Source organism: Trachypithecus francoisi, unplaced genomic scaffold (assembly GCF_009764315.1).
Source record: "Trachypithecus francoisi isolate TF-2019V2 unplaced genomic scaffold, Tfra_2.0 Contig01554, whole genome shotgun sequence".
In the NCBI taxonomy this organism is placed as follows: domain Eukaryota; kingdom Metazoa; phylum Chordata; class Mammalia; order Primates; family Cercopithecidae; genus Trachypithecus; species Trachypithecus francoisi.
This window is the reverse complement of record NW_022681439.1, coordinates 1,328,586-1,352,714: the sequence shown is the minus strand read 5'-3', so window position 1 is coordinate 1,352,714 and position 24,129 is coordinate 1,328,586. Positions and strand designations below refer to the sequence as shown.

Here is a 24,129-nt window from a genome sequence, read left to right as displayed (position 1 = left end):
TTTTTTTTTTTGAGGCGGGGTGTCCCTCTGTCGCCCAGGCTGGAGTGCAGTGGCGCGATCTTGGCTCACTGCAGCCTCCACCTCCCAGGTTCAAGCGATTCTCCTGCCTCAGCCTCCCGAGTAGCTGGGACTACAGGCATCTGCCGCCGTGGCTGGCTAATTTTTGTATTTTTGGTAGAGACGGGGTTTTGCCATATTGCCCAGGGTGGACTCGAACTCCTGATCTCAGGCAATCCACTGGCCTCCCAAAGCACTGGGATTATAGGTGTGAGCCCCTGCGCCCGGCCCTCAAGCTCTTTTTAATCTGTTTGCCTACTCTTGTTCTGTTAGTCCTCTCCCCACACCTTTCTCCCTCCCAGTGCTCCTCTGCCTCGAGTTGGTTTCTCTCTGCTTCTGCCTTAGGCCTGGTGCTTATGATTGGCGCGTGGACCCTGTAGTTCCCCGCAAGCCGCACCCCAAAAATCCACAGTCCAGGTGAAGAGCCGTGCCGTTGAAAACATCTCCAAGGTAAATTTGGGGACTTGGCCGAATCTTGTTTATTCTGATCAAACCACAGAATGCCAAAGCAGGCATGATTTAGGTCAGCTCCTGGTTTTGATCTGAGGCACTTGCGGCCAACAGGTTGCCCAAGCAAAGCCAGCCAGGTTATGGCAGCGTTGACTGGGAGCCCAATGGGAGCCCTAGGGAGCTGGTTCCTTCTGTTCCAAGTAATGAGCAACTGCCTTCAGCCATGGGTAACTCTGGAAAATCTCAAGCTCTCTGGTAGTTCAGCAACTGCTCAGGTGCCTCAAGGTGATGTTCAATGGCCTTTCTCAGCAACAGGGGCCATCTGCCATAGATGTGGAAAAGCACTATTTAGTAGGATGCTCATTAAATGAAGTGCTGATAACCAAGAACTCACGGTAGGACAAAGCTGACTGTTATTTTCTAAAATGCTCATAAAACTCTCATGCTATTCCAAAATCCTGCAGTTCTCCGATCAACATGTGGAGTCTTGGCCGGGTTCAGGCTCATGCCTGTAATCTCAGCACTTTGGGAGGCCAAGATGGGAGGACTGCTTCAGGCCAGGAGTTTGAGACCAGCCTAGGCAACTTAGGGAAACCCCATCTCGACAAAATATTTAAAAATTAGTTGAGCATGGTGGTGCACACCTATAGTCCCAGCTACTCAGGAAGCTGAGGTAGCAGGATTGCTTGGGCCTGGGAGGTCAAGGCTGCAGCGAGCCATGATCAGACCACTGCACTCCAGCCTGGGAAACAGAGTGACATCCTGTCTTAACAACAAAAAACAAAAAAGGCTGGGCACAGTGGCTCATGCCTGTAATCCCAGCACTTTGGGAGGCCTAGGCGGGTGGTTCACGAGGTCAGGAGATTGAGACCATCCTGGCTAACACGGCGAAACCCCGTCTCTACTAAAAATACAAAAACTAGCTGGGCATGGTGACTGGTGCCTGTAGTTCCAGCTACTCGGGAGGCTGAGGCAGGAGAATGGTGTGAACCCGGGAGGTGGAGCTTGCAGTGAGCCGAGATCTCGCCACTGCACTCCAGTCTGGGCGATAGAGAGAGACTCCGTCTCAAAAAAAAAAAAAAGAAAAGGGCTGGGCGCGGTGGCTCAAGCCTGTAATCCCAGCACTTTGGGAGGCCGAGATGGGCGGATCACGAGGTCAGGAGATCGAGACCATCCTGGCGAACACGGTGAAACCCCGTCTCTACTAAAAATACAAAAAAATTAGCCAGGCGAGGTGGCGGGCGCCTGTAGTCCCAGCTACTCGGGAGGCTGAGGCAGGAGAATGGCGGGAACCCGGGAGGCGGAGCTTGCAGTGAGCTGAGATCCGGCCACTGCACTCCAGCCCGGGCGACAGAGCGAGACTCCGTCTCAAAAAAAAAAAGAAAAAAGAGTTGGAGTCTACTTTATCTGGGCAGGCCTTTGAGACCTCTGAGGGTGGGTCAGAAAAGGCTGACGGTTCTCCCTCCTGTCCTCTCTCCCTCTCTCTTTCTCCATATGCCTCTGGAGCTGTAAGCTGCCACATAAGAAGCCATACTGTTCTGACATGCAGAGACATAGAGACAGAGATGTCAGACATATGAGAGAGCGAGTCTTCAGGTGATTCCAGTCCCAGTTGCTGTCTGACTGCAGCTGCATGAGAAACCCCAGTAAGTGCTGAAGGTGAGAACAAGGCGCACACATTGTGGCTTGTGGAAAAGGGGATGATGGGCTGGGGTGAAAGTTGTCTTCACAGAGCAGGTACAACTTGAATTGGGTGTTGAGGGATGAACAAGAGCCCACCGGAAAAACAAAAGAAGAGGCTCTTTGAGTAGACATAGCAGCCTACAAGGCTACATATGAGGTGTGCAACAGCCACCAGAAGATGCAAGGGTTCCTGGGGCTGGAAATAAAGGACTTCATCTGCAGAGTTAGTTAAGAAGAGACACCAGCAAAGGGAAGCACCACGAGATATTCTTTTCTCTCTCTCTCTTTTTTTTTTTTGGAGAGATAGAGTCTTGCTCTGTCACCCAGGCTGGAGTGCAATGACATGATCATAGCCCACTGCAGCCTCAAATGATCCTCTTACCTCAGCCTCCAGAATAGTTAGGGCCATAAGTATCCACTAGCATACCTGGATAATTTATTTTTTTAATTTTTTAGTCGAGACGGTGGTATCTCACTTTGTTACCCAGGCTGGTCTCGAACTCCTGGGCTCAAGCAATCCTCTCATCTCAGCCTCCCAAGACGCTGGGATTACAGACGTGAGCCACCACGCCCTGCCAAAATGTGATCTTCATTTGAGAAAGCTCATCCTGACTGCAGAGGAAAGGGCGAGGTCGGAGTGGGGGGTGGCAGAAATATAGGCAATGCTGTGGAAATAGTCCAGGTGAGAGGGGATAAAAGTACCAAATTAAGGCAGCAGCAGTTGAGATGGAGAGAAAGTGGCAGCGGGGAGAAGGGAGGTGGCTTGAAAAGGAGGTGGTCACCTGCTAGGGGTGAGAGGGAAGAAATGTGCGGTGGATCTGGGTTTGTAGCTCAGGCAACAGAGTGGTCAGTGGTGCTATTCACGTGGCTTCAGACTGGAGGAGCATGTGCTGGGTGGCGTGCACGTGGACTCCTGCTTCTTCCACCGGTGTATGAGTTTCTGGGAGGGACGTAGGCTTCTCATCAGCAACAGAGGCATTTTTAAGTCCAGAAAAGGGAAGAGCGTTGGAATAGTAAATAAAGTGATGCGAGAAGAGGGTGATGAGTGAATTTGGAGGGCTACCACCCTTTGAGAAAAGAACAGAGCAAGCAGACCGTGGAAATGAGAGTAGGAAGAGCAGAGGAGCCGATGACAAGTCTGGGATCCCAAGACCCAAGGGCTTACCCATCCCTGAGCTAAGGAATCAGCTCCATAGGAAGCTCGTCTCTGGATGGAGTCTAGATGTTTCTCCCTTGCCTTACTGTCTATCCTTCTGCAGCTATTTAAGGCACAACATTTGAAGAAATGTATGACCCAGCACTGATCTCTGTTTATCATTTAGGAGCAGTCATAACTGTTAAGTTTTTCAAGTTAACCCATTGACTTTAAATGGTTTTGGCCAGGAATTTGCTTAATTCTTTAGGTAGTCATCAGAATTTTCAGTAAGAACACACTTAAAATGCAGGAAGCAGAGTGTTGTGGCCTTTGGATGTGGCCCAACTGATATAGTAACCAGATCTGCAGGTATATCCAAATTCCTCAGGGGCACACAGGACCAGGGAACTTGCACATTTTTTAGAATACTAAGGAATCCTGAGAGCTGCCAGCACTTAATTAATATTGATGCTCCCCTTCCTAGAAATGCTGGGCTTTGAAAGCACCTTAGATGTCATCAACTGCGCTCTCTAAAACTTACAGACTTTGGATGGTGTCATTAGAAGGCAGGGGCTAAGGGACTTTAATTCCACTGGAAGCAGAACAATGAGAGAAACTTGATTCTATGCAGAGCTGACCTCCAGGTGGATATAAATTATTGATGAGGACTCAGCCTGATGAATTTGGGGGTAAAGATGGATTGGCTATAGATGAATCACAGACTTTCTCTCTACTAGAGCGCCCGGGGCTGCGACTCTCATTCTCCAGATGAGGAAACAAAGGACCACAGAAGTCAAGCAACTTGCCAAGGTCAAACCCAAGTTAGAGCCAGAGCTGGGCCGATTCCTGGGGCTGACCCCCTGCTAGGCTGGTTTCCTTCCCCACCCCCCCGCCGCCCAGCCATCTCTGGTTTTATCTGATGTGGCTGATGTCAAACGTCATGAATATGGAAAGCAGAAGACCTTGTTCTAGGTTGACAAATGCTTGCAGTTAGGGAATTTTTTTTTTTGGTCAAGCTTTTCCAATGTCTACCAAATGCACCTGTGGAATACGCAAACAAAATTCCTGCTGCATCTGGGCCATCTAATATATCTTAGAAACTCAGTGGTCATGGTATCCTTAAAACAGGTTTGGAAAATTAAATAAAATTTTATCCACAGAGAGAATGTAATTGTGAACTGCCTCCCAAAATCTAATTGTTTTTATTTCTCGGGATACAGATTATAGCACCACAGTGTGCTACAAGGAACTCACCAATTACAGCTTAAAACTTCCAGGCTTGGCCAGATGTGGTAGCTCATGCCTGTAATCCTAGCACTTTCGGAGGTCCAGACAGGTGGATCACCTGAGGTCAGGAGTTCGAGACCAGCCCGGCCAACGTGGCGAAACCCTGTCTCTACTAAAAATTAGCCGGGCGTGGTGGTGCATGCCTGTAATCCTAGCTACCTGGGAGGCTGAGGCAGGAGAATTGCTTGAACCTGGGAGGCAGAGGTTGGGATTGTGCCACTGCACTCCAGCCTGGGTAACAAGAGCGAGACTTCATTTAAAAAAAAAAAAAAAAAATACTGGCTCAGTGCTCCCTTCAGCAGGTATCTGGATGTCAGCCTCTGCTTGTAACCCTGCACTTTGACTGCTGCCCTGCTGCTACTCCTTCTCCTCAGAACTTTCCCTGGTCCACAAGACCCCCTGTTGATTTAGCCCAGTGGGCTTTTTTGTTTGGTTCGTTGTTTTTATGTTGTTGTTATTTTTTGAGACAGAGTCTTGCTGTGTCACCTAGGCTGCAGTGCAGTGGCACGATCTCAACTCACTGCAACCTCTGCCTTCCGGGTTCAAGCGATTCTCCTGCCTCAGCCTTCCGAGTAGCTGAGATTATAGGTGTGCCACTACAGCCGGCTGAGAATGAGTTTCACCATGTGGGCCAGGCTGGTCTTGAACTCCTGACCTCAAGTGATCCACCGGCCTTGGCCTCCCAAAGTGCTGGGATTACAGGTGTGAGCCACCACATCTGGCCCCCAGTGGGCTTTTCACAGGCTTTGTTTAAAAAAATTTAAAAATCGGGAGAGAGAGAGACTTCTGTCTCTCTTATATTGAAAATGGCTCCCACGTGCTCTCTCCTCTATGCAAGCCTTTCTTCTCTGGGCTTCTAGAATATAGAATAGCAGAGTTTTTCCCTCAAGGACTAAATCTGATGATGTAGAATTGCTTCCTAGAGCACGATGTGGGGAAGGATTTTGAGGGAAGTCCAAGCTCTGTGGAGAAAACGGATCAATCAGTGATGTCTGCAGTGGGCAGACCATAGAAAGGTTGTAGCTGGTGGATTTGGGATTTGCCATTGCTGATTGCTCTTCCCAACTGTCTGCCTCCTTAAAAAAAAAAAAAAATCCTGTAAATGTTGATCTTTTCTAAAGACCTGTCCTCAGCCTAGCACAATATCTGGTACATTGTAGATGCTTGCACATTGTTGGTTGATGTCTCCATTTCTGTCCTTTCTCCCATAACAATTTCTCTCTCTCTTTTTTTTTTTTTTTTTTGTCTGACATGGAGTTTCACTCTTGTTGCCCAGGCTCGAGTGCAATGGCGCAATCTCGGCTCACTGAAACCTCCGCCTCCCAGGTTCAAGTGATTCTCCTGCCTCAGTCTCCCGAGTAGCTGAGATTACAAGCACGTACCACCAAACCCAGCTAATTTTTGTATTTTTAGTAGAGACAGGGTTTTGCTGTGTTATCCAGGCTGGTCTCAAACTCCTGACCTCAGGTGATCCATTCACCTTGGCCTCCCAAAGTGCTGGGATTACACTAACAATTTTTTATAATCTCTTCTATCATATTAACCTACCACTTCCATATACCTAACTTGTAAATTGGTATAATAGCCACCTGGCTGAGGGAAGCTCTACTTGGACAGCACACCATGACTTCGAGGGCAAAATTCCTAAAGCCATATTAACCTCTCTCAGCTGCATACCATTCCCCGTTTTTGCATACATTACTTCCATTCATTGCAATTTCACCTCTGTCTCATTTCTTGTTTTCCCTTGGGCATCCTTTTAATTTAATCCCACGCCCCCGGACAACCGGCATCATCTTTTTGGACAGTCTGTCAACCCTCTGATCTGCTGCATATACTGCTACCATATTGGTGTCTAGCCTCCTTTTTTGTTTTTTGTTGTTATCCTAATTTATTTTCTAGTTGGCTCCTTTTTTCAACTTCAGGGAATCCATGTGCAGCTTTGCTACGTGGATAGACAGAAGTGCAGATCATGCCATACTTGCCTTTGTTTGGGTTCCCCCAAAAGTGACCCTGAAACAAGAATGCGGGTGTAGGTAGTTCATTTGGAAGATGACCCCTAGGATAGAGAGGGGTTAAAGAAGGAAGACAGGGAAGGGAGGGAGGCCGATGGTATGGTGCACTGCCGAGATTCCCCCTCAGGACTGAGGTCCTCCCTCCCCCAGCCATTGGGAGTGTTGCTGGTTGACGGCTTTTAGCTGAGTCTCGAGCCAGAACTGCTCTCAGCAGCAGAGAACAGCCTTAACCCAGGTCCCAACCTGGGGCAGCCACATCCACTGACTAATCAATGGAGGATATAAAGCCCTGACCCCACCTTGGTCTCAATCGGTCAGCTCTGAAGGGCTATCCCAGCTCCAGAGTTTCCCGTGGGATCCTCTGAAGCTTTAATGGCACCACGGTTCAACGACTCCTTCTATCCAGTCCTACTTTCTTTCCTCTTCATAGGTGTTGCTCTCAAAGGAATTCCCTAACAAACTTCTTGCAGGCAACTGCATATGGCAGGGTCTATTTTTCAGGTGACCCCACCTAAGACAGCTAATAAAGTTGCATTTACGACAAAAATGCGGCTGTGAGCAACTGAGGCTCAATTCTTCCAGGCCCCCTCGAAAAACTGCGTAAACCTCAGCAATGACCTATCAAGGAGCCAGAAGGCTGGGGTGTTTATCCAGCAGCTTCTGTCCCTCATTGGCTGAGGGATGCTCCTAACGCTGTAATATCCTGGCACTTCTAGCCTAGAGGTGGCCAACCCAGAGAATGCTCTCAGGCAGAGATGCTGGAAGATACCAGCTGAAGGGGACTTCCCTGCAGGCAACTCTAAGAGTGGACCAATGGGATCTGGGCAGAGAACACCAACAGCATCTGCTACAAGTCCTCCTCCCCAAGAATCGTCTATGGCTCCCCATTTCCTACAGCAAGGATCAAGCTCACAGAGCAGTTGTCAGCCACTGATGTGACTGGTTGGTTGGGAAAATGCAGCATTTTGACATTCTAAATTTAAACAGAGCAACCACACTCAGAGACTTCACACATTTGCTACTTAACCAACCTCTGAAAACGTTTAAGATCTGGACACTTGATCTAGAAAATAAGTCCAAATTTTTTTGACTACACACTTGGCAGCATTTGTGACCTGTTATCAAGCAGGCTTTCTAATCCTGTGTTCTTCTGATCTACTTCCTTCCACACAGATTGGTCTGTCTTTGTGTGTGTGCGTGCATGTGTGCATGTGTGGTGTGTGTAAAACATAAAATTCTAATCATGCAATACTCTTCCAGAGACTTTCCACTGATCAGATCAACTTCAGATTCCTTGGTAAGGAAACGAGGGCTCCCACTATCTGGCTAGCCCCTTTACAAAGACATATTATACATAGTCGTGCCATCCCTAGGTACTCACCGGGGATTGGTTCCAGGATCCCTGCAGATACCAAGATCCTCAGATGCTCAAGTGCATTAAATAAAATGATTTAGTATTTGTATACAAACTATACACATTCTCTTCTATATTTTGAATCATCTCTAGATTACTTATGATACCTAATACAATGTAAATGTCATGTAAGTGGTTGTTATACTGTCTTTTTAATTTGTATTATTTGTATTGCTGCATTATTATTTTTCTATTTTTTGAATATTTTTGATCCATGGTTGGTTGAACCAGAAGATCCAGAACCCATGCAGACAGAGAGCCATTGTGTTATATATTATATATAAAAGAATATATCTATCTTACCCTTTACTGGGAGAGCCAATCCCATAAATCCCAGTCTAAGGCCAAAGGCCTGGGAACCAGGAAGGAGAGTGGGTGCTGGTATAAGTCCTGGAGCCTGAAAGTCTGGGCATGTGACATTGAAGCTGAACCCAGGAGGATAAGGAAGAGGCCGCTGGGGAAGGAAGATTGCAATAGGAGCCATCCATTCCCCATGCAGAGGGTGGGGAAGCCACAAAGGCTGTGTTCACACTGTGCATCAATAGGTACTTACCACACCTAGGGCAGAACCTTTAGCCTGGGTCCCCCGGAAACAGGCTGAGTGTCCAGCTTCTGCAAAGTGTAAACAGCAGCAATACCCAGAGACATGTGCATGGAAATGGTGGCCTTTAAAATCTTTGAAGTTCTTGGGGAATGTTGTGACAGCTGGACATTGAAGAGCCTTTGGTGGCTCTCAGGCTGCCTCTCATTGATTGGAGGTGTCTCTAGGTCAGCACACACAATTTGCGATTTTTATGGTTCAGTAATAGCTTGTTGTCCATTTTCAAGGATTAAGCCAAGTGGCGTTGATGGGATGATTACAGACATAAGTGCCCTGCCCGTTACTGCGATTAGCACTCTATTAAAACGGACAGCACTTGTAGAGACAGCCTGAAGCTCCATAAGCTAAAAGGCAGGGCAACATTAAAATGTGGCCAGGAACAAGGAGACGATATTTTTCTGAAGAGGGCCAAGTTCCCTCAATACACCTCTGGCCAACATCTGTGACTTGGCAGAGACGCATCTTTGCTAGAAAGGGGTTTTGTGAACAGCTTTCCATGTTACCGTCTACACAGGAACCAACTGAAGGCCATTAGTCATTCCATGCAACACTGCTGTGAAACGCGTGAACAATCTCCCCATATTGCAGTTCCACAGACGTGGCAAGGCAGGTCACTGACAGATCCGAATTCCAAGATTCCACCTTTGATCTTTTGGTGTTTCTTAGCATCTTCCAGAGTGTTGTTTCACATCTGCTTTGAGAGGCTTCAGGAGAAGAGATATGCTGCCGAGCCCAGTAGTTAATGTTTGGTTTTATAAACAATTAAACAGCCATCTGTTGGTCTGCTTCAGCGGCAGTGAAAGCAAGGCTTCATTGCTGCGGGGATCAAAATGGACACGATACGTCTGGGTGACCGCACTTTGGGTTCCGTCCAGTAGTTCCAGTCATCGTACTATGAAAGAACGTAACGTATGGGCCTGTAGTGATTTGTTGACTTCACTGCAGCAATCCTGGCTTGTCCACTCCACATCCTCAGCCCTGACCAGGCATCTGGCACATAAATTGCATCAAATGAATGAATGAATAAATATGGATACTACAAAGATAAGAATCCTCTATTTTTAAAAGAAGAGTTTTCCCTTTAAAATCTGCATGAAGTGTTCATGTGAATGGGTTTCTTGCTAGCACCTGTGCTGGTATAAGAGACACACTTGTGCCTTGTCCCTGTGTGTCTGTGTTTGTGCAAGGATGGACTATTTTGGTACGTCTTTGTTCCTTTCTGGTAAGCCGTAGACTGGTCAGTTGAATCTCTCTCATTTGGTTCTGTTTCTTCTTCTGTGGTTTGGTTCAGTGCTTGGGCGGAAGAAGACATCCTTCTGCCTGTCCTGCTATAGAAAAAAAATTGCTCAGCACAAAATCTGTTCGTTTCCCTCCTTGTTCTCTCGAGGCCTAAGATTGCACAAAATTGAATCATGCATAATGCATTTCCCAATTCTGTTAGAATTCCCTTCCTAAAATTTCGCTCATGCTCACTGCTATGGTCTGAATGTTTGCGTGCCCCCAAAACTCATACGTGGAAGTCCTAGCCCCCCAGGTGATGGTATTCGAGCCAAGAGGTGGTGATTAGCTTATGGGAGAGCAGAACCCTCATGAATGAGATTAGTGTCCTAATAAAAGAGGCCAGAGAGAGCTCCTTTGCCCTTCAACCACATGAGGATACAGCAAGATGGCACTGTCTACAAGGAAGCAAAACTTCCCCAGACGCCAAAGCTGCCTGCACCTTGATCTTGGACTTTCCAGCCTCCAGAACTGTGAGCAATACATGTGTATGTTATTTACAAGCCACTCTGTGTACAGTATTTTGTTTTATTTTTTTTATTTTTTTTTTGAGACGGAGTCTTGCTCTGCCACCCAGGCTGGAGTGCAGTGGCCGGATCTCAGCTCACTGCAAGCTCCGCCTCCCGGGTTTACGCCATTCTCCTGCCTCAGCCTCCCGAGTAGCTGGGACTACAGGCGCCCACCTCGTCGCCCGGCTAGTTTTGTGTATTTTTTTTTTAAGTAGAGACAGGGTTTCACCGTATTAGCCAGGATGGTCTCGATCTCCTGACCTCATGATCCGCCCGTCTCGGCCTCCCAAAGTGCTGGGATTACAGGCTTGAGCCACCGCGCCCGGCCTGTGTACAGTATTTTGTTAGAGCAGCCTAAATGGAAATAAGACACCTATGTTCATTCTGATTTCTTTCCCACCTTTCCGTACAGTAAAATGCAGAGTTGCAAGAACCATGAGATCTTGGATCAGTTTGTGAAGTGCCAGGTTAAATAAAGCTAGCCAGAGTCCCATAACACAGTATTCCTCTGAGCCTATTTAAAAAATAATAATAATTTTAATTTTTAGTTCTGGGGTCCACGTGCAGGTTTGTTACATGAGTAAACATGTGCCATGGTGGTTTGCTGCACCTATCCACCCATCACCTAGGTATTAAGCCTGGCATGTATTAGCTATTTTCCCTAATACTCTCCTTCCTACCACCACATCCCACGACAGGCTCCAGTGTGCTGTTCCCCTCCCTGTATCCATGTGTTCTCGTTGTTCAGCTCCCACTTATAAGTGGTTTTTGGTTTTCTGTTCCTGCGTTAGTCTGCTGAGGATAATGGCTTCCAGCTTCATCAATGTCCCTGCAAAGGAAATGATCTCATTCCTTTTTATAGCTGCATAGTATTCCATAGTGTATATGTACCAAAGATCTAGAACCAGAAATACGATTTGACCCAGCAATCCCATTACTGGGTATATACCCAAAGGAACATAAATCATTCTATTATGAAGATACATGCACGCATACATTCATTGCAGCACTATTCACAATAGCAAGGACATGGAATCAACCCAAATGCCCATTAACGATAGACTGAGCCTGGTTTTGATCCCAGAATTCTTTTTGTGATGACCTTCTCTTAGAACTAATGTTCTACCCAAGCACTTTGGGGACCAATAGCTTACTTGGCTTATTTGTTGTTTTTCCCTGTTTCTTTACACGATCACACCTTTTCTCCAATGTCTCTCTTGGATTCCTGTATCCAGTTGGATTCCTATATCCAATTTTGGTCATCTCTTAATCAAAAGTGTTGTTTAAACAAATCGGTATGAAATACATTTATAGGTCTTTAAATGTTTGCCAAACAGAGAGAGTTAGGAAACCTTGAGGCCCCTGTGCACTGTAAGGTGGCCACGGTCCACGTCCTGCCTCCCCTGGGAGACGGAGAGGTGGGCGTCCCTGCCAGTGAGTGGCACAAGTGTACAGTCTTCCGCCTCATTGTTCTGTAGCTGGAAGTGGCTACAAAGGCACTAGGAACATTTGTCCCAATGGAGGTTTTCCATAATCCCTACAGAACCCTAAACTCGGCCAGGCACAGTGGCTCATGCCTGTAATCCCAGCACTTTGGGAGGCTGAGGTGGGTAGATCACCTGAGGTCAGGAATTCAAGACCAACCTGACCAACATGGTGAAACCCCATCTATACTAAAAATACAAAAATTAGCTGGGCGTGGTGGCAGGCGCCTGTAATCCCAGCAACTCGGGAGGCTGAGGCAGGAGAATTGCTTGAATCCAGGAGGCAAAGGTTGCAGTGAGCCGAGATTGCACCACTGCACTCCAGCCTGGGCGACAGCGTGAGATTCTGCCTCAAAACTAAAAAAATAAACAAAAAAAGAATCCTAAACTCATGACCTTCCAGTGATCTGGGAAGCCTTGAAATTCTCATTACTTGTTTCTGCAACATATCATCTTATTTATAAAAATGCCAGATGGCACATATTCCTGTTTTAAATTAGTGTAAATTCAAATTAAAGTTAATTTTTGTTTTGGTAAGATGTCGTTGAGGCTGGTATGACCCCCCATCCACCCACCGCCCCGGGAAGAAATACTCTATTTTGAGATCCAGGGAGTTCTCAAGGCACAAAGGTCAGTGGGACATAGGATTCACATCCAAGATGACCAACTGGCAAACTGTCCCCAGCTCCTGATCACACTCTCTCCTTGCAAGAGTCACTTGCTTCACACGCCATGTAACAAGTGCAAGTCCTGGCTGGGGGCCATGAAGAGAGGCTGCAGATAAGAAGACAGGGTTCAGCCACTCAAGAGCCTCTATTCCTCTCCTGACTCCCACAAACCATGGACCCAAATGGGATACACTCTTTGCACATTGAGCTCTGGGCCCCCAGGTGTGACAAAGCCAGAGATGCCCGTGATGTCTAGCTGCCCTGGCCTCAAAGTATTCACCCATCCTAGACAACCTTCTCAAAGCAGTTTGGAATACAATGAATTCCTTTCTGGTTTACTATAGAATTTCCCACCTCCACTGTGTTTATAGCAGGCTATTTGTTAATTTATTTTCCATGCTGTTTCAGGACGTGGGTGTACTTGAGAACTCTTTAGGGTAGAATTTTTTTTCCATGTGTGGCTTCCTCCTGGAAACAGAGATATTTGGCATCTGTTCATTCATTGTGTGGCCTTTTCCTTGCACCCCGCACAAACCTCAGAAACCTGCCTCCCCAAGTGTCCCTTCTCATGGTTTTCTTCTCTATCTCCCCAGACTTCCTTCCTGCCTGCCCTGCAACAGCCATTCAGGGAGGCTGTAAACCTCTCCTCCTTCAGAGCTGTAACCACCACCAGTAACCGAATCATCCTCTCTTTACCTCCTGCCTGTGAATGAGGGAGTTGTCCTAGCGGTCAAACTGAATTAAGGGCTATGTTTTCAAAATCCCAAATGTATTCTGCTGAGGCCCAGTGAAGGCCCTAGAATTCAATCTAGCAGACTGGGAAAGAAAGACAAGGTGTCCCCAAAGTGAGACCATCACCCTCTTTCATCTGCTCGCTGAGAGCTGCAGCCTAGTGTGGTGGAAACAGCCTAAACTTTGGGGTCAGATCTTACTTCGAATCAAGATTCTGCTACTCACTGCTGTGTGATCTCAGGTGAGTTACTTCACTTCTCTGAGTTTCACTTTTCTTACCTATGAGGGGGGTTAAACAAAAATACCTACCTTTCAGGAAATTGGTATCAAGTATGTAAAGTGTTTGTGCAGCAAGAATGCTCAAAAAGTAATAGTCCTTACTGTTTAGATTGAGGCTGTGGCACACAAATAGTAATGAGCTGACCAGTGGGCTTTCACCCGTGGAGATCAATAGCTCCCGCTTTGCTCAAAATGCACCAGCCAGTTTGTCAATGGCAGAGACAAGGTCTCACCTGGGTTGCTGACACTGCGCACAGCCACATCTTCCAAGGCTGATGCACATGCCCACCGCCTGCCCAATACAGCACGAGGCATCATCTCGGAGACTTGAACTTGAGTGTCTCCTCACCAGTAATGACCCGACAGTGAGTTTGCTCCTCACCTGGTACCAAGCAAACTTGTTTTCTAAGCCCTGAACACACCATCCTGCCCTCCTTACTGCTATCTTATCTAGGGGAAGGGAAAGAGACCAGCAAGACCCCTGGAAAGGTGACATGGTGTGGCTGTGTCCCCACCTGAAAGAGATCAAATGAAGAGACTAAGAGGCAGAAATGAAGTCCACAGGCAAACAGCCCGGGCGGCGCCCTGAGCCTAGTTAAAGATCGACCCCGGACCTAACCGATTAAGGTTATCTATAGACTCCAGACATTGTAAGGACAAACGTTGTGAAAGTCTCTGTCCTGCTCTAATTACCAGTGTCTGCCACATATCTTAGTCCTGGGCCCAGTACAAACAATCCTCTATTTTGTCCCAACTTCCTGAGCCCCATATGCCTGCCCGACACAAACACATGAAGAAAAACAACACCTGGGGAAGCTCCAATAAGGTTACAACCGTTTGTAAAAGCGCAGGAACCGATAAGAAGGCTGCTAAAAGCATAACTTCACATTAACATGTAAACCAATTGTAATGCTGTAGCCTAGAGAAATGCCTTGTTCCTCTGTAACCTGACAAGTCCTGTTTACCTCGAGCTATAAATAGCAAGCGCACGCATTGTTCCAGGCCCTCTTGTATGTTGTGGAACGGAGGGACCAAGTTCGAACTTGCATTAAAGATCCTTGCCGCTTGGCTTTGACTCGGGACTCTGGTGGTCTTCTTCGGGGAACAAACGGTCTGGGCATAACATTTGGGGGCTCGTCCGGGATTCCCCAAGCCCACCAGACCCCTGGTCAATGGATCTACTAGGATCGATCTGCTAATAGGTGAGCCGGCTCGTCTGTTTGTCTGTCTGTGTCCGTTCTGAACCCGCAGATCTCTAAGTCCGCTCTGAGGCTGTTAGCCTGTCTGAATCCGCGGCTCTCTAAGTCCGCTCTGAATCTGTGACTCGCGAGGTCTGAAGCTGAAAGCTGGCATAAGTCCTGGCGGACGCGCTATAGGACAGCCAGTGGAGACCGGTGGGAGACGTCCCCTGGCTCTCATCTGATTCTTGTCTGAATTTATTCTGACCCAGATTTCTGGAGCGCGCCTGCGACTGACATAACTTGTTCTGACCCAGATTTCTGGAGCGCGCCTGCGACTGACATAACTTGTTGTTGATATTCCGTAACTCACTTTCCCTTGCAGGACCTGTTTACCTGATAGCGGGGACCCACTGTCCACAGAACCCCCTCCGTACCTCTCCGGGCCGCAGGCCTCAGCCCCTCCCCCAGGTTGAGCCGCGGGAGGGAGCAGGCGGACGGGAGGTGGCCAGCGCACCCGGACCCACTACAAGGGAAAGTAACTCTGAAGGGCCGGCGTGGGTCCTCTGTAAGCTGAGCGCTGGTCCCATGGGCCCCGCTTTTCTTTCTCTATACTCTGTCTCTGGGTCTTATTTCTTTTCTAAAGTCTCTCGTTCCACCTAACGAGAAACACCCACAGGTGTGGAGGGGCACGCCACCCCTTCATCTGGTGCCCAACTTGGAAGCTTTTCTCTAAGGTGAAGGTATGCTGAAGTGTGGTCATTGAAGACAAGTCGACGAGAGACTCCCGAGTACGTCTACAGTCAGCCTTGTGGTAAGCTTGCGCGCTCGGAAGAACCTAGGGTAACAATGGAGCAAACTAAAAGTAAATATGCCTCATCGCAACTTTATAAAAATTCTCTTAAAAAGAGGGGGAGTTAAAGTGTCTAGCAAAAATCTAAATACGCTCTTTCAAACAATAGAACAGTTTTGTCCACGGTTTCCGGAACAGAGAACTTTAGATCTAAAAGATTGGGAAAAAAAATTGGCAAAGAATTAAAACAAGCAAGTAGGGAAGGTAAAATCATCCCACTTACAGTATGGAATGATTGGGAGATTCTGGCAAAATCCTCACTTTCACCCTCTCAATTTTTACAATTTAAGACTTGGTGGATTGATGGGGCACAAGTGCAGGTCCGAAGAAATAGGACTGCCAATCCTCCAATTAACATAGAGGCAGATCAACTATTAGGAATAGGTCAAAATTGGAGCACTGTTGACCAACAAGCAATAATGCCAAATGAGGCCATTGAGCAAATCAGGGCTATCTGCCTTAGGACCTGGGAGAAAAATCCAAGACCCAGGAACCGCCTGCCCCTCCTTTCACTGTCAGGAAACGAGAGGAGGGGCCAGCCTCAGGCCCCACAACAAACTGGGGCATTTAAAATTCAACGCTTTGTTCCTCAGCGTTTTCAGGAACAACAACCCCCACTGTCACAAGTGTCTCAGGGAATAAGCCAGTTATCACAATATAGCAATTATCCCCCACCACAAGTGGTAGTGCAGCAGTAGATCTATGTACTTTACAAGCAGTCTCTCTGCTTCCAGGGGAGCCTCCACGAAAAGTCCCCACAGGGGTATACGGCCCATTGCCTGAGGGGACTGTAGGACTAATCTTAGGAAGATCAAGTTTAAACCTAAAAGGAGTTCAAATTCATACTGGTGTGGTTGATTCAGACTATGAAGGCGAAATTCAATTGGTTATTAGTTCCTCAATTCCTTTGAGTGCCAGTCCAGGAGACAGGATCACTCAATTATTACTCCTACCTTATATTAAAGTTGGAAACAGTGAAATAAAAAGAACAGGAGGGTTTGGAAGCACTGATCTGGCAGGAAAGGCTGCATATTGGGCAAGTCTGGTCTCTGAGAGCAGACCTGTGTGTAAGGCCATTATTCAAGGAAAACAGTTTGAAGGGTTGGTAGAGACAGGAGCAGATATCTCTGCCATTGCTTTAAATCAGTGGCCAAAAAAACTGGCCTAAACAAAAGGCTGTTACAAGACTTATCGGCGTAGGCACAGCTTCAGAAGTGTATGAAAGTACAATGATTTTACATTGTTTAGGGCCAGATAATCAAGAAAGTACTGTTCAGCCAATGATTACTTCAATTCCTGTTAATCTATGGGGTCAAAATTTGTTACAACAATGGGGTGCAGAAATCATTATGCCTGCTCCATTATACAGCCCATGAGTCAAAAAAAATCATGACTAAGATGGGATATATACCAGGAAAGGGATTAGGAAAAAATGAAAATGGCATTAAAGTCCCAATTGAGACTAAAAAAAAAAAAATCAAAAAAGAAAAGAAATGGGGTATCCTTTTTAGGGGCAGCCACTGTAGAGCCTCCTAAACCCATTCCATTAACTTGGAAAACAGGAAAACCGGTATGGGTAAATCAGTGGCCGCTACCAAAGCAAAAACTGGAGGCTTTACACTTATTAGCAAAGAAACAATTAGAAAAGGGACACACTGAGCCTTCATTCTCACCCTGGAATTCTCCTGTATTTGTAATTCAGAAAAAAATCAGGCAAATGGCGTATGTTAATGGACTTAAGAGCCGTAAAGGCTGTAATTCTACCCGTGGGGCCTCTCCAACCTGGATTGCCCTCTCGGCCATGATCCTAAAAGACTGGCTTTTAATTATAATTGGTCTAAAGGATTGCTTTTGTTTACCATTCCTCTGGCAGAGCAAGATTGTAAAAATTTGCCTTTACTATACCAGCCATAAATAATAAAGAACCAGCTACCAGGTTTCAGTGAAAAGTTTTACCTCAGGGAATGCTTAATAGTCCAACTATTTGTCAAGCTTTCGTAGGTCAAGTCCTTCAACCAGTTAGAAACAAATTTTCAGATTGTTATATCATTCACTATATTGATGATATTTTATGGGCTGCAGAAACAAGAGACAAATTAATTGACTGTTACACATTTCTGCAAGCAGAGGTTGCCAACACAGGACTAACAATAGCATTTAAAAAGATCCAAACCTCTGCTCCTTTTCATTATTTAAGGATGCAAATAGATAATAGATTCTTTAGCCCCACTCCAACTTTTGATTTTCGCCACTGCGCGTTCTCCAAAAGGCATCATTTTCGAAATACTGATCTTGTAGAGTGGTCATTCCTTCCTCACAGTACAATTAAAACTTTTACATTGTACTTGGATCAAATGGCTACATTAATTGGTCAGACAAGATTACGAATAATAAAATTGTGTGGTAATGACCCAGACAAAATAGTTGTTCCTTTAACCAAGGAACAAGTTAAACGAGCCTTTATCAATTCTGGTGCATGGCAAATTGGCCTTGCAGATTTTGTAAGAATTATTGATAATCATTACCCAAAAACAAAAATCTTCCAGTTTTTAAAATTGACTACTTGGATTTTACCTAAAATTACCAGACATAAACCTTTAGAAAATGCTCTGACAGTATTCACTGATGGTCCCAGCAATGAAAAAGTGACTTACAGAGGGCCAAAAGAGCGAGTAATCAAAACTCAATATCAATCAGCTCAAGAGCAGAGTTGGTTGCAGTCATTACAGTGTTAAAAGATTTTAATCAACCTGTTAATATTATATCAGATTCTGCATATGTAGTACAGGCTACAAAGGATGTTAAGACAGCTCTAATTAAATACAGCATAGATAATCAGTTACACCAGCTGTTCACTTTGTTACAACAAAGATAGGACATGAGAAATAGGGAAGGTGATAACCTGGGAAGAAGTTTTGCTTGTGCTTCACTAGGAGAAAATCAGCTTCCTATTTGGATACCCACTAAACATTTGAAGTTCTACAATGAACCCATCGGAGATGCAAAGAAAAGCGCCTCCACGGAGACGAAACACCGCCATCGAGCACCATTGACTCGCAGGATAAATCAAGTGGTGATATTAGAAGAACAGATAAAGTCACCACGCACCAGGAAGGCAGAGCTGCCGACCTGGGCACAGTTAAAGAAGCTGACACTGTTAGCTAGAAAAAGCCTAGCCAGCGCAAAGGTGACACAAACCTCAGGAAAAAAAAAAAAAAAAAACGCTGCTTGCAGCTTTAATGGTTGTATCAACGGTGGTAAGTCTCCCCATGCCTGCAGGAGCAGCTGCAGCTAACTATACCTACTGGGCTTATGTGCCTTTCCCGCCCTTAATTCGGGCAGTCACAAGGATGGATAATCCTATTAAAATATATGTTAATAATAGTGTGTAGATACCTGGTCCCACAGATGATTGTTGCCCTGCCTAACCGGAAAAAAAAGAATTGATGATAAATATTTCCATTAGGTATCGTTTCCAGTTACAGTGTGACTGGAATACTTCAGATTTTTGTATTACACCCCAAGTTTATAATGAGTCTAAACATCACTGGGACATGGCAAAACACCATCTACAGGGAAGAGGAAATTATCTCACTTTAGACATTTCTAAATTAGAACAACAAATTTTAAAGCCTCTCAAAGTCATTTAAATATTGTGCCTGGAAATGAGGCATTAGATCAAGTAAAAAAAAAAAATTCTTTATGGATTAAAACCCCACAACTTAGATTAAGTCTATTGAGAACTCTACTGCAGTAAATTTTGGAATTATGTGTCTCTGTTTAATCGGTTTGTTTTTAGTGTGCTGGACCAGTCAAAGAATCCTATGCCACAATCGAGAGAACGAACGAGCCTTCATCGCCATGGCATATTTATATAGGGAAAAAGGGAGAGAGAATGTTGCAGGGAGTCAGAGACCTTGAATGGAGGGACTGGCTGAAGCCACGGCAGAAAAACATAAAATATGAAGATTTCATGGACATTTTATTAGTTCTCCGAAATTAATACTTTTGTAATTTCTTATGTCTGTCTTTACTTTAATACTTTTGTAATTTCCTATGTCTCTGCTTTAATCTCTTAGTCCCATCATCTTCTTTGTAAGCTGAGGAGGATATATGTTACCTCAGGACCCTGTGATGATTGAGTTAACTGCACAAATGGTTTGTAGAGCATGTGTGTTTGAACAATATGGAATCTGGGCATCTTGAAAAAAGAACAGGATAACAGTGATGTTCAGGGAACAAGGGAGGTAACCTTGAACTGGCCGCCGATGAGCCGGACGGAACAGAGCCATATTTCTTCTTTTTTGAATGCAAATAGGAGAAATATCGCTGAATTCTTTTTCTCAGCAAGGAATATCCCTGAGAAAGAGAATGCGCTCTGAGGGTAGGCCTATAAACGACCCCCTTGGAGGCGTGCCGCCTTTTACAGTTGAAGCCGAAGGGATGAAATAAGCCCCGGCCTCCTGTAGTGCTCTCAGGCTTATTAGGATGAGGAAATTCCCACCTAATAAATTTTGGTCAGTCAGGTTGTCTGCTCTCAAACCCTATTTCCTGATAAAATGTTATCAATGACTATGCGTTTCCAAAATTTCATTAGCAATTTTAATGTTAACACCATCCTGTGCTCTCATCCTGCCCCCACTTACTTTGTCATATTCTATTACTTTGTAAAGTTTGTAATCTCAGTGTCATGATGACAATGGTAAAATTCCTCTATGTTTCCCCTGTTGGCCCCCTTCCTTGGACCTCTGCTAAGTCTACTATTTCTGCTTACCGTAGGACCTTGTGTTATTAACAGAATTTTGCGGTTTGTCAGGGAAAGGTTTGACACCATACAGCACATGGTCCTCAGAGCCCAATAACAACCTGTAAACGCTGAAACAGAATCAGACTTATAAGACCCAAGATTGGCTCCAGAGGTACCTGAGAAAGGGGGGAATGAAAGAGATCAAATGAAGAGACTAAGAGGCAGAAATGAAGTCCACAGGCAAACAGCCCGGGCGGCGCCCTGAGCCTAGTAAAGATCGACCCCGGACCTAACCGATTAAGGTTATCTATAGACTCCAGACATTGTAAGGACAAACGTTGTGAAAGTCTCTGTCCTGCTCTAATTACCAGTGTCTGCCACATATCTTAGTCCTGGGCCCAGTACAAACAATCCTCTATTTTGTCCCAACTTCCTGAGCCCCATATGCCTGCCCGACACAAACACATGAAGAAAAACAACACCTGGGGAAGCTCCAATAAGGTTACAACCGTTTGTAAAAGCGCAGGAACCGATAAGAAGGCTGCTAAAAGCATAACTTCACATTAACATGTAAACCAATTGTAATGCTGTAGCCTAGAGAAATGCCTTGTTCCTCTGTAACCTGACAAGTCCTGTTTACCTCGAGCTATAAATAGCAAGCGCACGCATTGTTCCAGGCCCTCTTGTATGTTGTGGAACGGAGGGACCAAGTTCGAACTTGCATTAAAGATCCTTGCCGCTTGGCTTTGACTCGGGACTCTGGTGGTCTTCTTCGGGGAACAAACGGTCTGGGCATAACACACCGAAATCTCATCTTGAATTGTAGCGCCCCTAATTGCCATGTGTTGTGGGAGGGACCCAGTGGGAGAGAATCGAGTCATGGGGGCAGTTTCCCCCATACCGTTCTCACGGTAGTAAGTCTCAGGAGGTCCGATGGTTTTATAAGAGGTTTCTCCTTTTGCTTGACTCTCATTCTCTCTCGTCTGCTGACATGTAAGACGTGCCTTTCGCCTTTCGCCGTGATTGTGAGGCCTCCCAAGCCACGTAAAACTGTGCTGTGAGTCCACTAAGCCTCTTTTTCTTTATAAATTACCCAGTCTCAGGTAGGTTTTTCTCAGCAGAATTAAAATGGACTCATACAAAAGGGCTCCGAGAGAGGAGAAAGTCTCCACAAAGCACTGTGGACACCTCCTTACGCATGCAGGTTCCTAAGCCCTCGTGCTGTCTGGCAGTCTTTCCTGAGCAGGAGGCAGGCTGGAGAGTGTCCTGTACCTTCCAGAAGTGGGCTGGGTCATGGCCAAGGTGAAGGCAATGTAGGGGAATTATTAATTTCTTTTCTCCTTTCTTGGAAACACAGGTATTTGGCAATAACGACAGGTGGATAATAAACTCCGTACTAACCAACACTTGCTGCGGATAATGTAGTGGCTATTGTTTAGACCCGCCCTGTGCCCATCCTGCCCATTCTCCTTAATTTACTGACAGAAAGTGTTCCTCAACAGAGTGGGGAGCATGGAACCAGGCTGGGTCATCCCTCTGTCCACAGTGACGCAGCCATCAGCGTCCCCGCCTGGGAATTCTATACACTGACAACAGGTGGAAGATGCCCTCTTTCCTCTCTGCTCCTTACGTGGGGTTGATGTGGCTCAGAGATGTGAGCAGCCATGTTCCATGTGATGTGGATAATCCTAGGCCCAGTTCTGCCCCTGCCTTCCTGGTATTTGGTTCTGATTCAATCCATTTCTTCTTCTGGTTTGTTTGATTAGGCTCGTTGGAGCAGGACTCCTCTCTTTTGCAACCTAAAGAGTGATGACTCACCTAAGAAGAGAAGCTATGAAATCTATAAACGCAGGAGATGGTCTTGCCGCTTGAATTTGGACCAGTGTTTGATGAAAGGATGTCAGGTGCCATGAGCCAAGTCTGCTTGCTTAGAAAGGAAGTTTTTGTTACTGAAGCCCTTAAAAGTCAAACTTTTCTTTCTTTCTTTTTGTTTGTTTTGAGACAGGGTCTCACTATACTTCTCAGGCTGGTCTTGAACTCCTCAACCTCCTGAGTAGGTGGGATTACAGGGGTGAGTTACTGTGCCCCTGCCCAAAGTCAAAACTTCTAAGAACTTTGAAAAACTGGGTAGCGCATGTCTTCTGTATCCTTGGACTTTTCTATAATGAATACTTTGAGTTTTCAATGGCTCCGAGGTGCTCTGTTGAAGGTGTGCCTCTGCTTGTTGTTGGAAATTCACTCACTTTTTGATGACGGGGCATTAGCTTGCCTTTGGCCATTCCACAGGCTTTGGGCCCTGCCACTCACGAACTTCTTCATCATGGTGAAGATGGGATCACTTGGGCCTCCTGATAGATCTTGTCCATCAGTGTCAGTCTGGTGGGGGATGCAGAAAAACCAGGAGCCTAGCTGGTCCTAACATGAACGATATCTGAATCTGTGACTCTAAACAAGTGATGGCTCTTTTCTGAGACTGTTTTTTCACCTGTAAACCAAGGATGCTAGCCTAGAAGATATAAGAGGCCTTTTAACTCTAATAATCGCCAGTTTTTCAATATAATTCATAAATCAAAGTCTTGGCATTTGGAGTAAAATTAAGGGATAAAGACTCGCTATGTGGAGCTCTTCCACCTGAGCAAACACTACGCCTACAAAGTAGAAATTCCCAGTGGCAAGGCAAACAATAGGACCACCCTTGAAGTGGGAGAGATGAGGTTAAAGAAGTCATTGGGAGAGAGACCTCTTTCCTCAGCAGCAAATACCACCACCACTGCCAGATTAGAGGATCGTTAAAACCAAAGTTAAAACACACACAGAGAGATGGGGAGGCATAAAACTGGCATTTACATACAACTTTAGAATCTCATCAAGAAACTAAATTACCATGGTGGATAAGATACAATAACTACTCTTTTGAGTACTAATCAGTCTCATTGCTGTATTATGGTAATAAAACTAGGGGGTATTCGGAAGCAAGGTCATTTACACATGAAAGTCGACTTGGCTGAATATAAAATGCTTTTAGATGCTTCTCCATTGTTTTCTGACTGTAGCAGTACAAAGAGGTCAGAAGTCAGTCTGGTATTTTTTCTTCCTTCAACAACTTGTTTAGGGGTGGGGGTGGTATTTCCTGTGTGGATACTTGCAGCACTTCTTTTTCTTTGTAACTAAAAAATGTTGTCAATATGTGTCTAGGTGTGGGTGTTTTAAAATTGATTTTACCTGTAATTTGTGAGCCCAATCAATCTATATATTCCAGTCTTTTTCCAGCTTAAAAATGTTTTCTTCAATAAAGTCATTATCACTTATTTCTGTTGTTCTGGTTTCTTGATGAGTAATACTGTTAAGTCTTAAACTGAATTCCCATTCTTTATATTTATCAGAATCTATCACTTTTCTTAGTAACTATTTATTTTTGCTTATCATGTCTAACTCTATGCTCTTTTCCTGCATATCCTAAAAGACCTCTCAAGGCTCACCTCCAAATCAACGTTTCCATTTTCTACACTGTTTTTTTTTTTTTTTTTTTTGAGACGGAGTTTCACTCTTGTTGCCCAGGCTGGAGTGCAATGGCACGATCTCGGCTCACCGCAACCTCTGCCTCCCAGGTTCAAACAATTCTCCTGCCTCAGCCTCCGTAGTGGCTGGGATTATAGGCATGCACCACCACGCCCAGCTAATTTTGTATTTTTAGTAGAGATGGGGTTTCTCCATGTTGGTGAGGCTGGTCTCAAACTCCTGACCTCAGGTGATCCACCC

The 24,129-nt window shown here is 45.5% G+C and overlaps 1 protein-coding gene across 2 annotated transcripts in view; it reads right to left on the bottom strand.

Annotated features, from left to right (window-relative positions):
- Positions 1–8,231: 8,231 nt before the first annotated feature.
- ERI1 (exoribonuclease 1) overlaps positions 8,232–24,129 on the bottom strand; it is a 170,305-nt gene continuing 154,407 nt past the window's right edge. The window contains exon 7 of one of the 2 annotated variants that reach the window (XM_033176811.1): positions 8,232–9,970. In XM_033176811.1, the coding sequence (XP_033032702.1) occupies positions 9,896–9,970 (75 nt within the window). In that variant the 3' untranslated portion in view covers positions 8,232–9,895. The remainder of the gene's footprint in view (positions 9,971–24,129) is intronic. The other variant, XM_033176813.1, reaches the window with a different exon arrangement.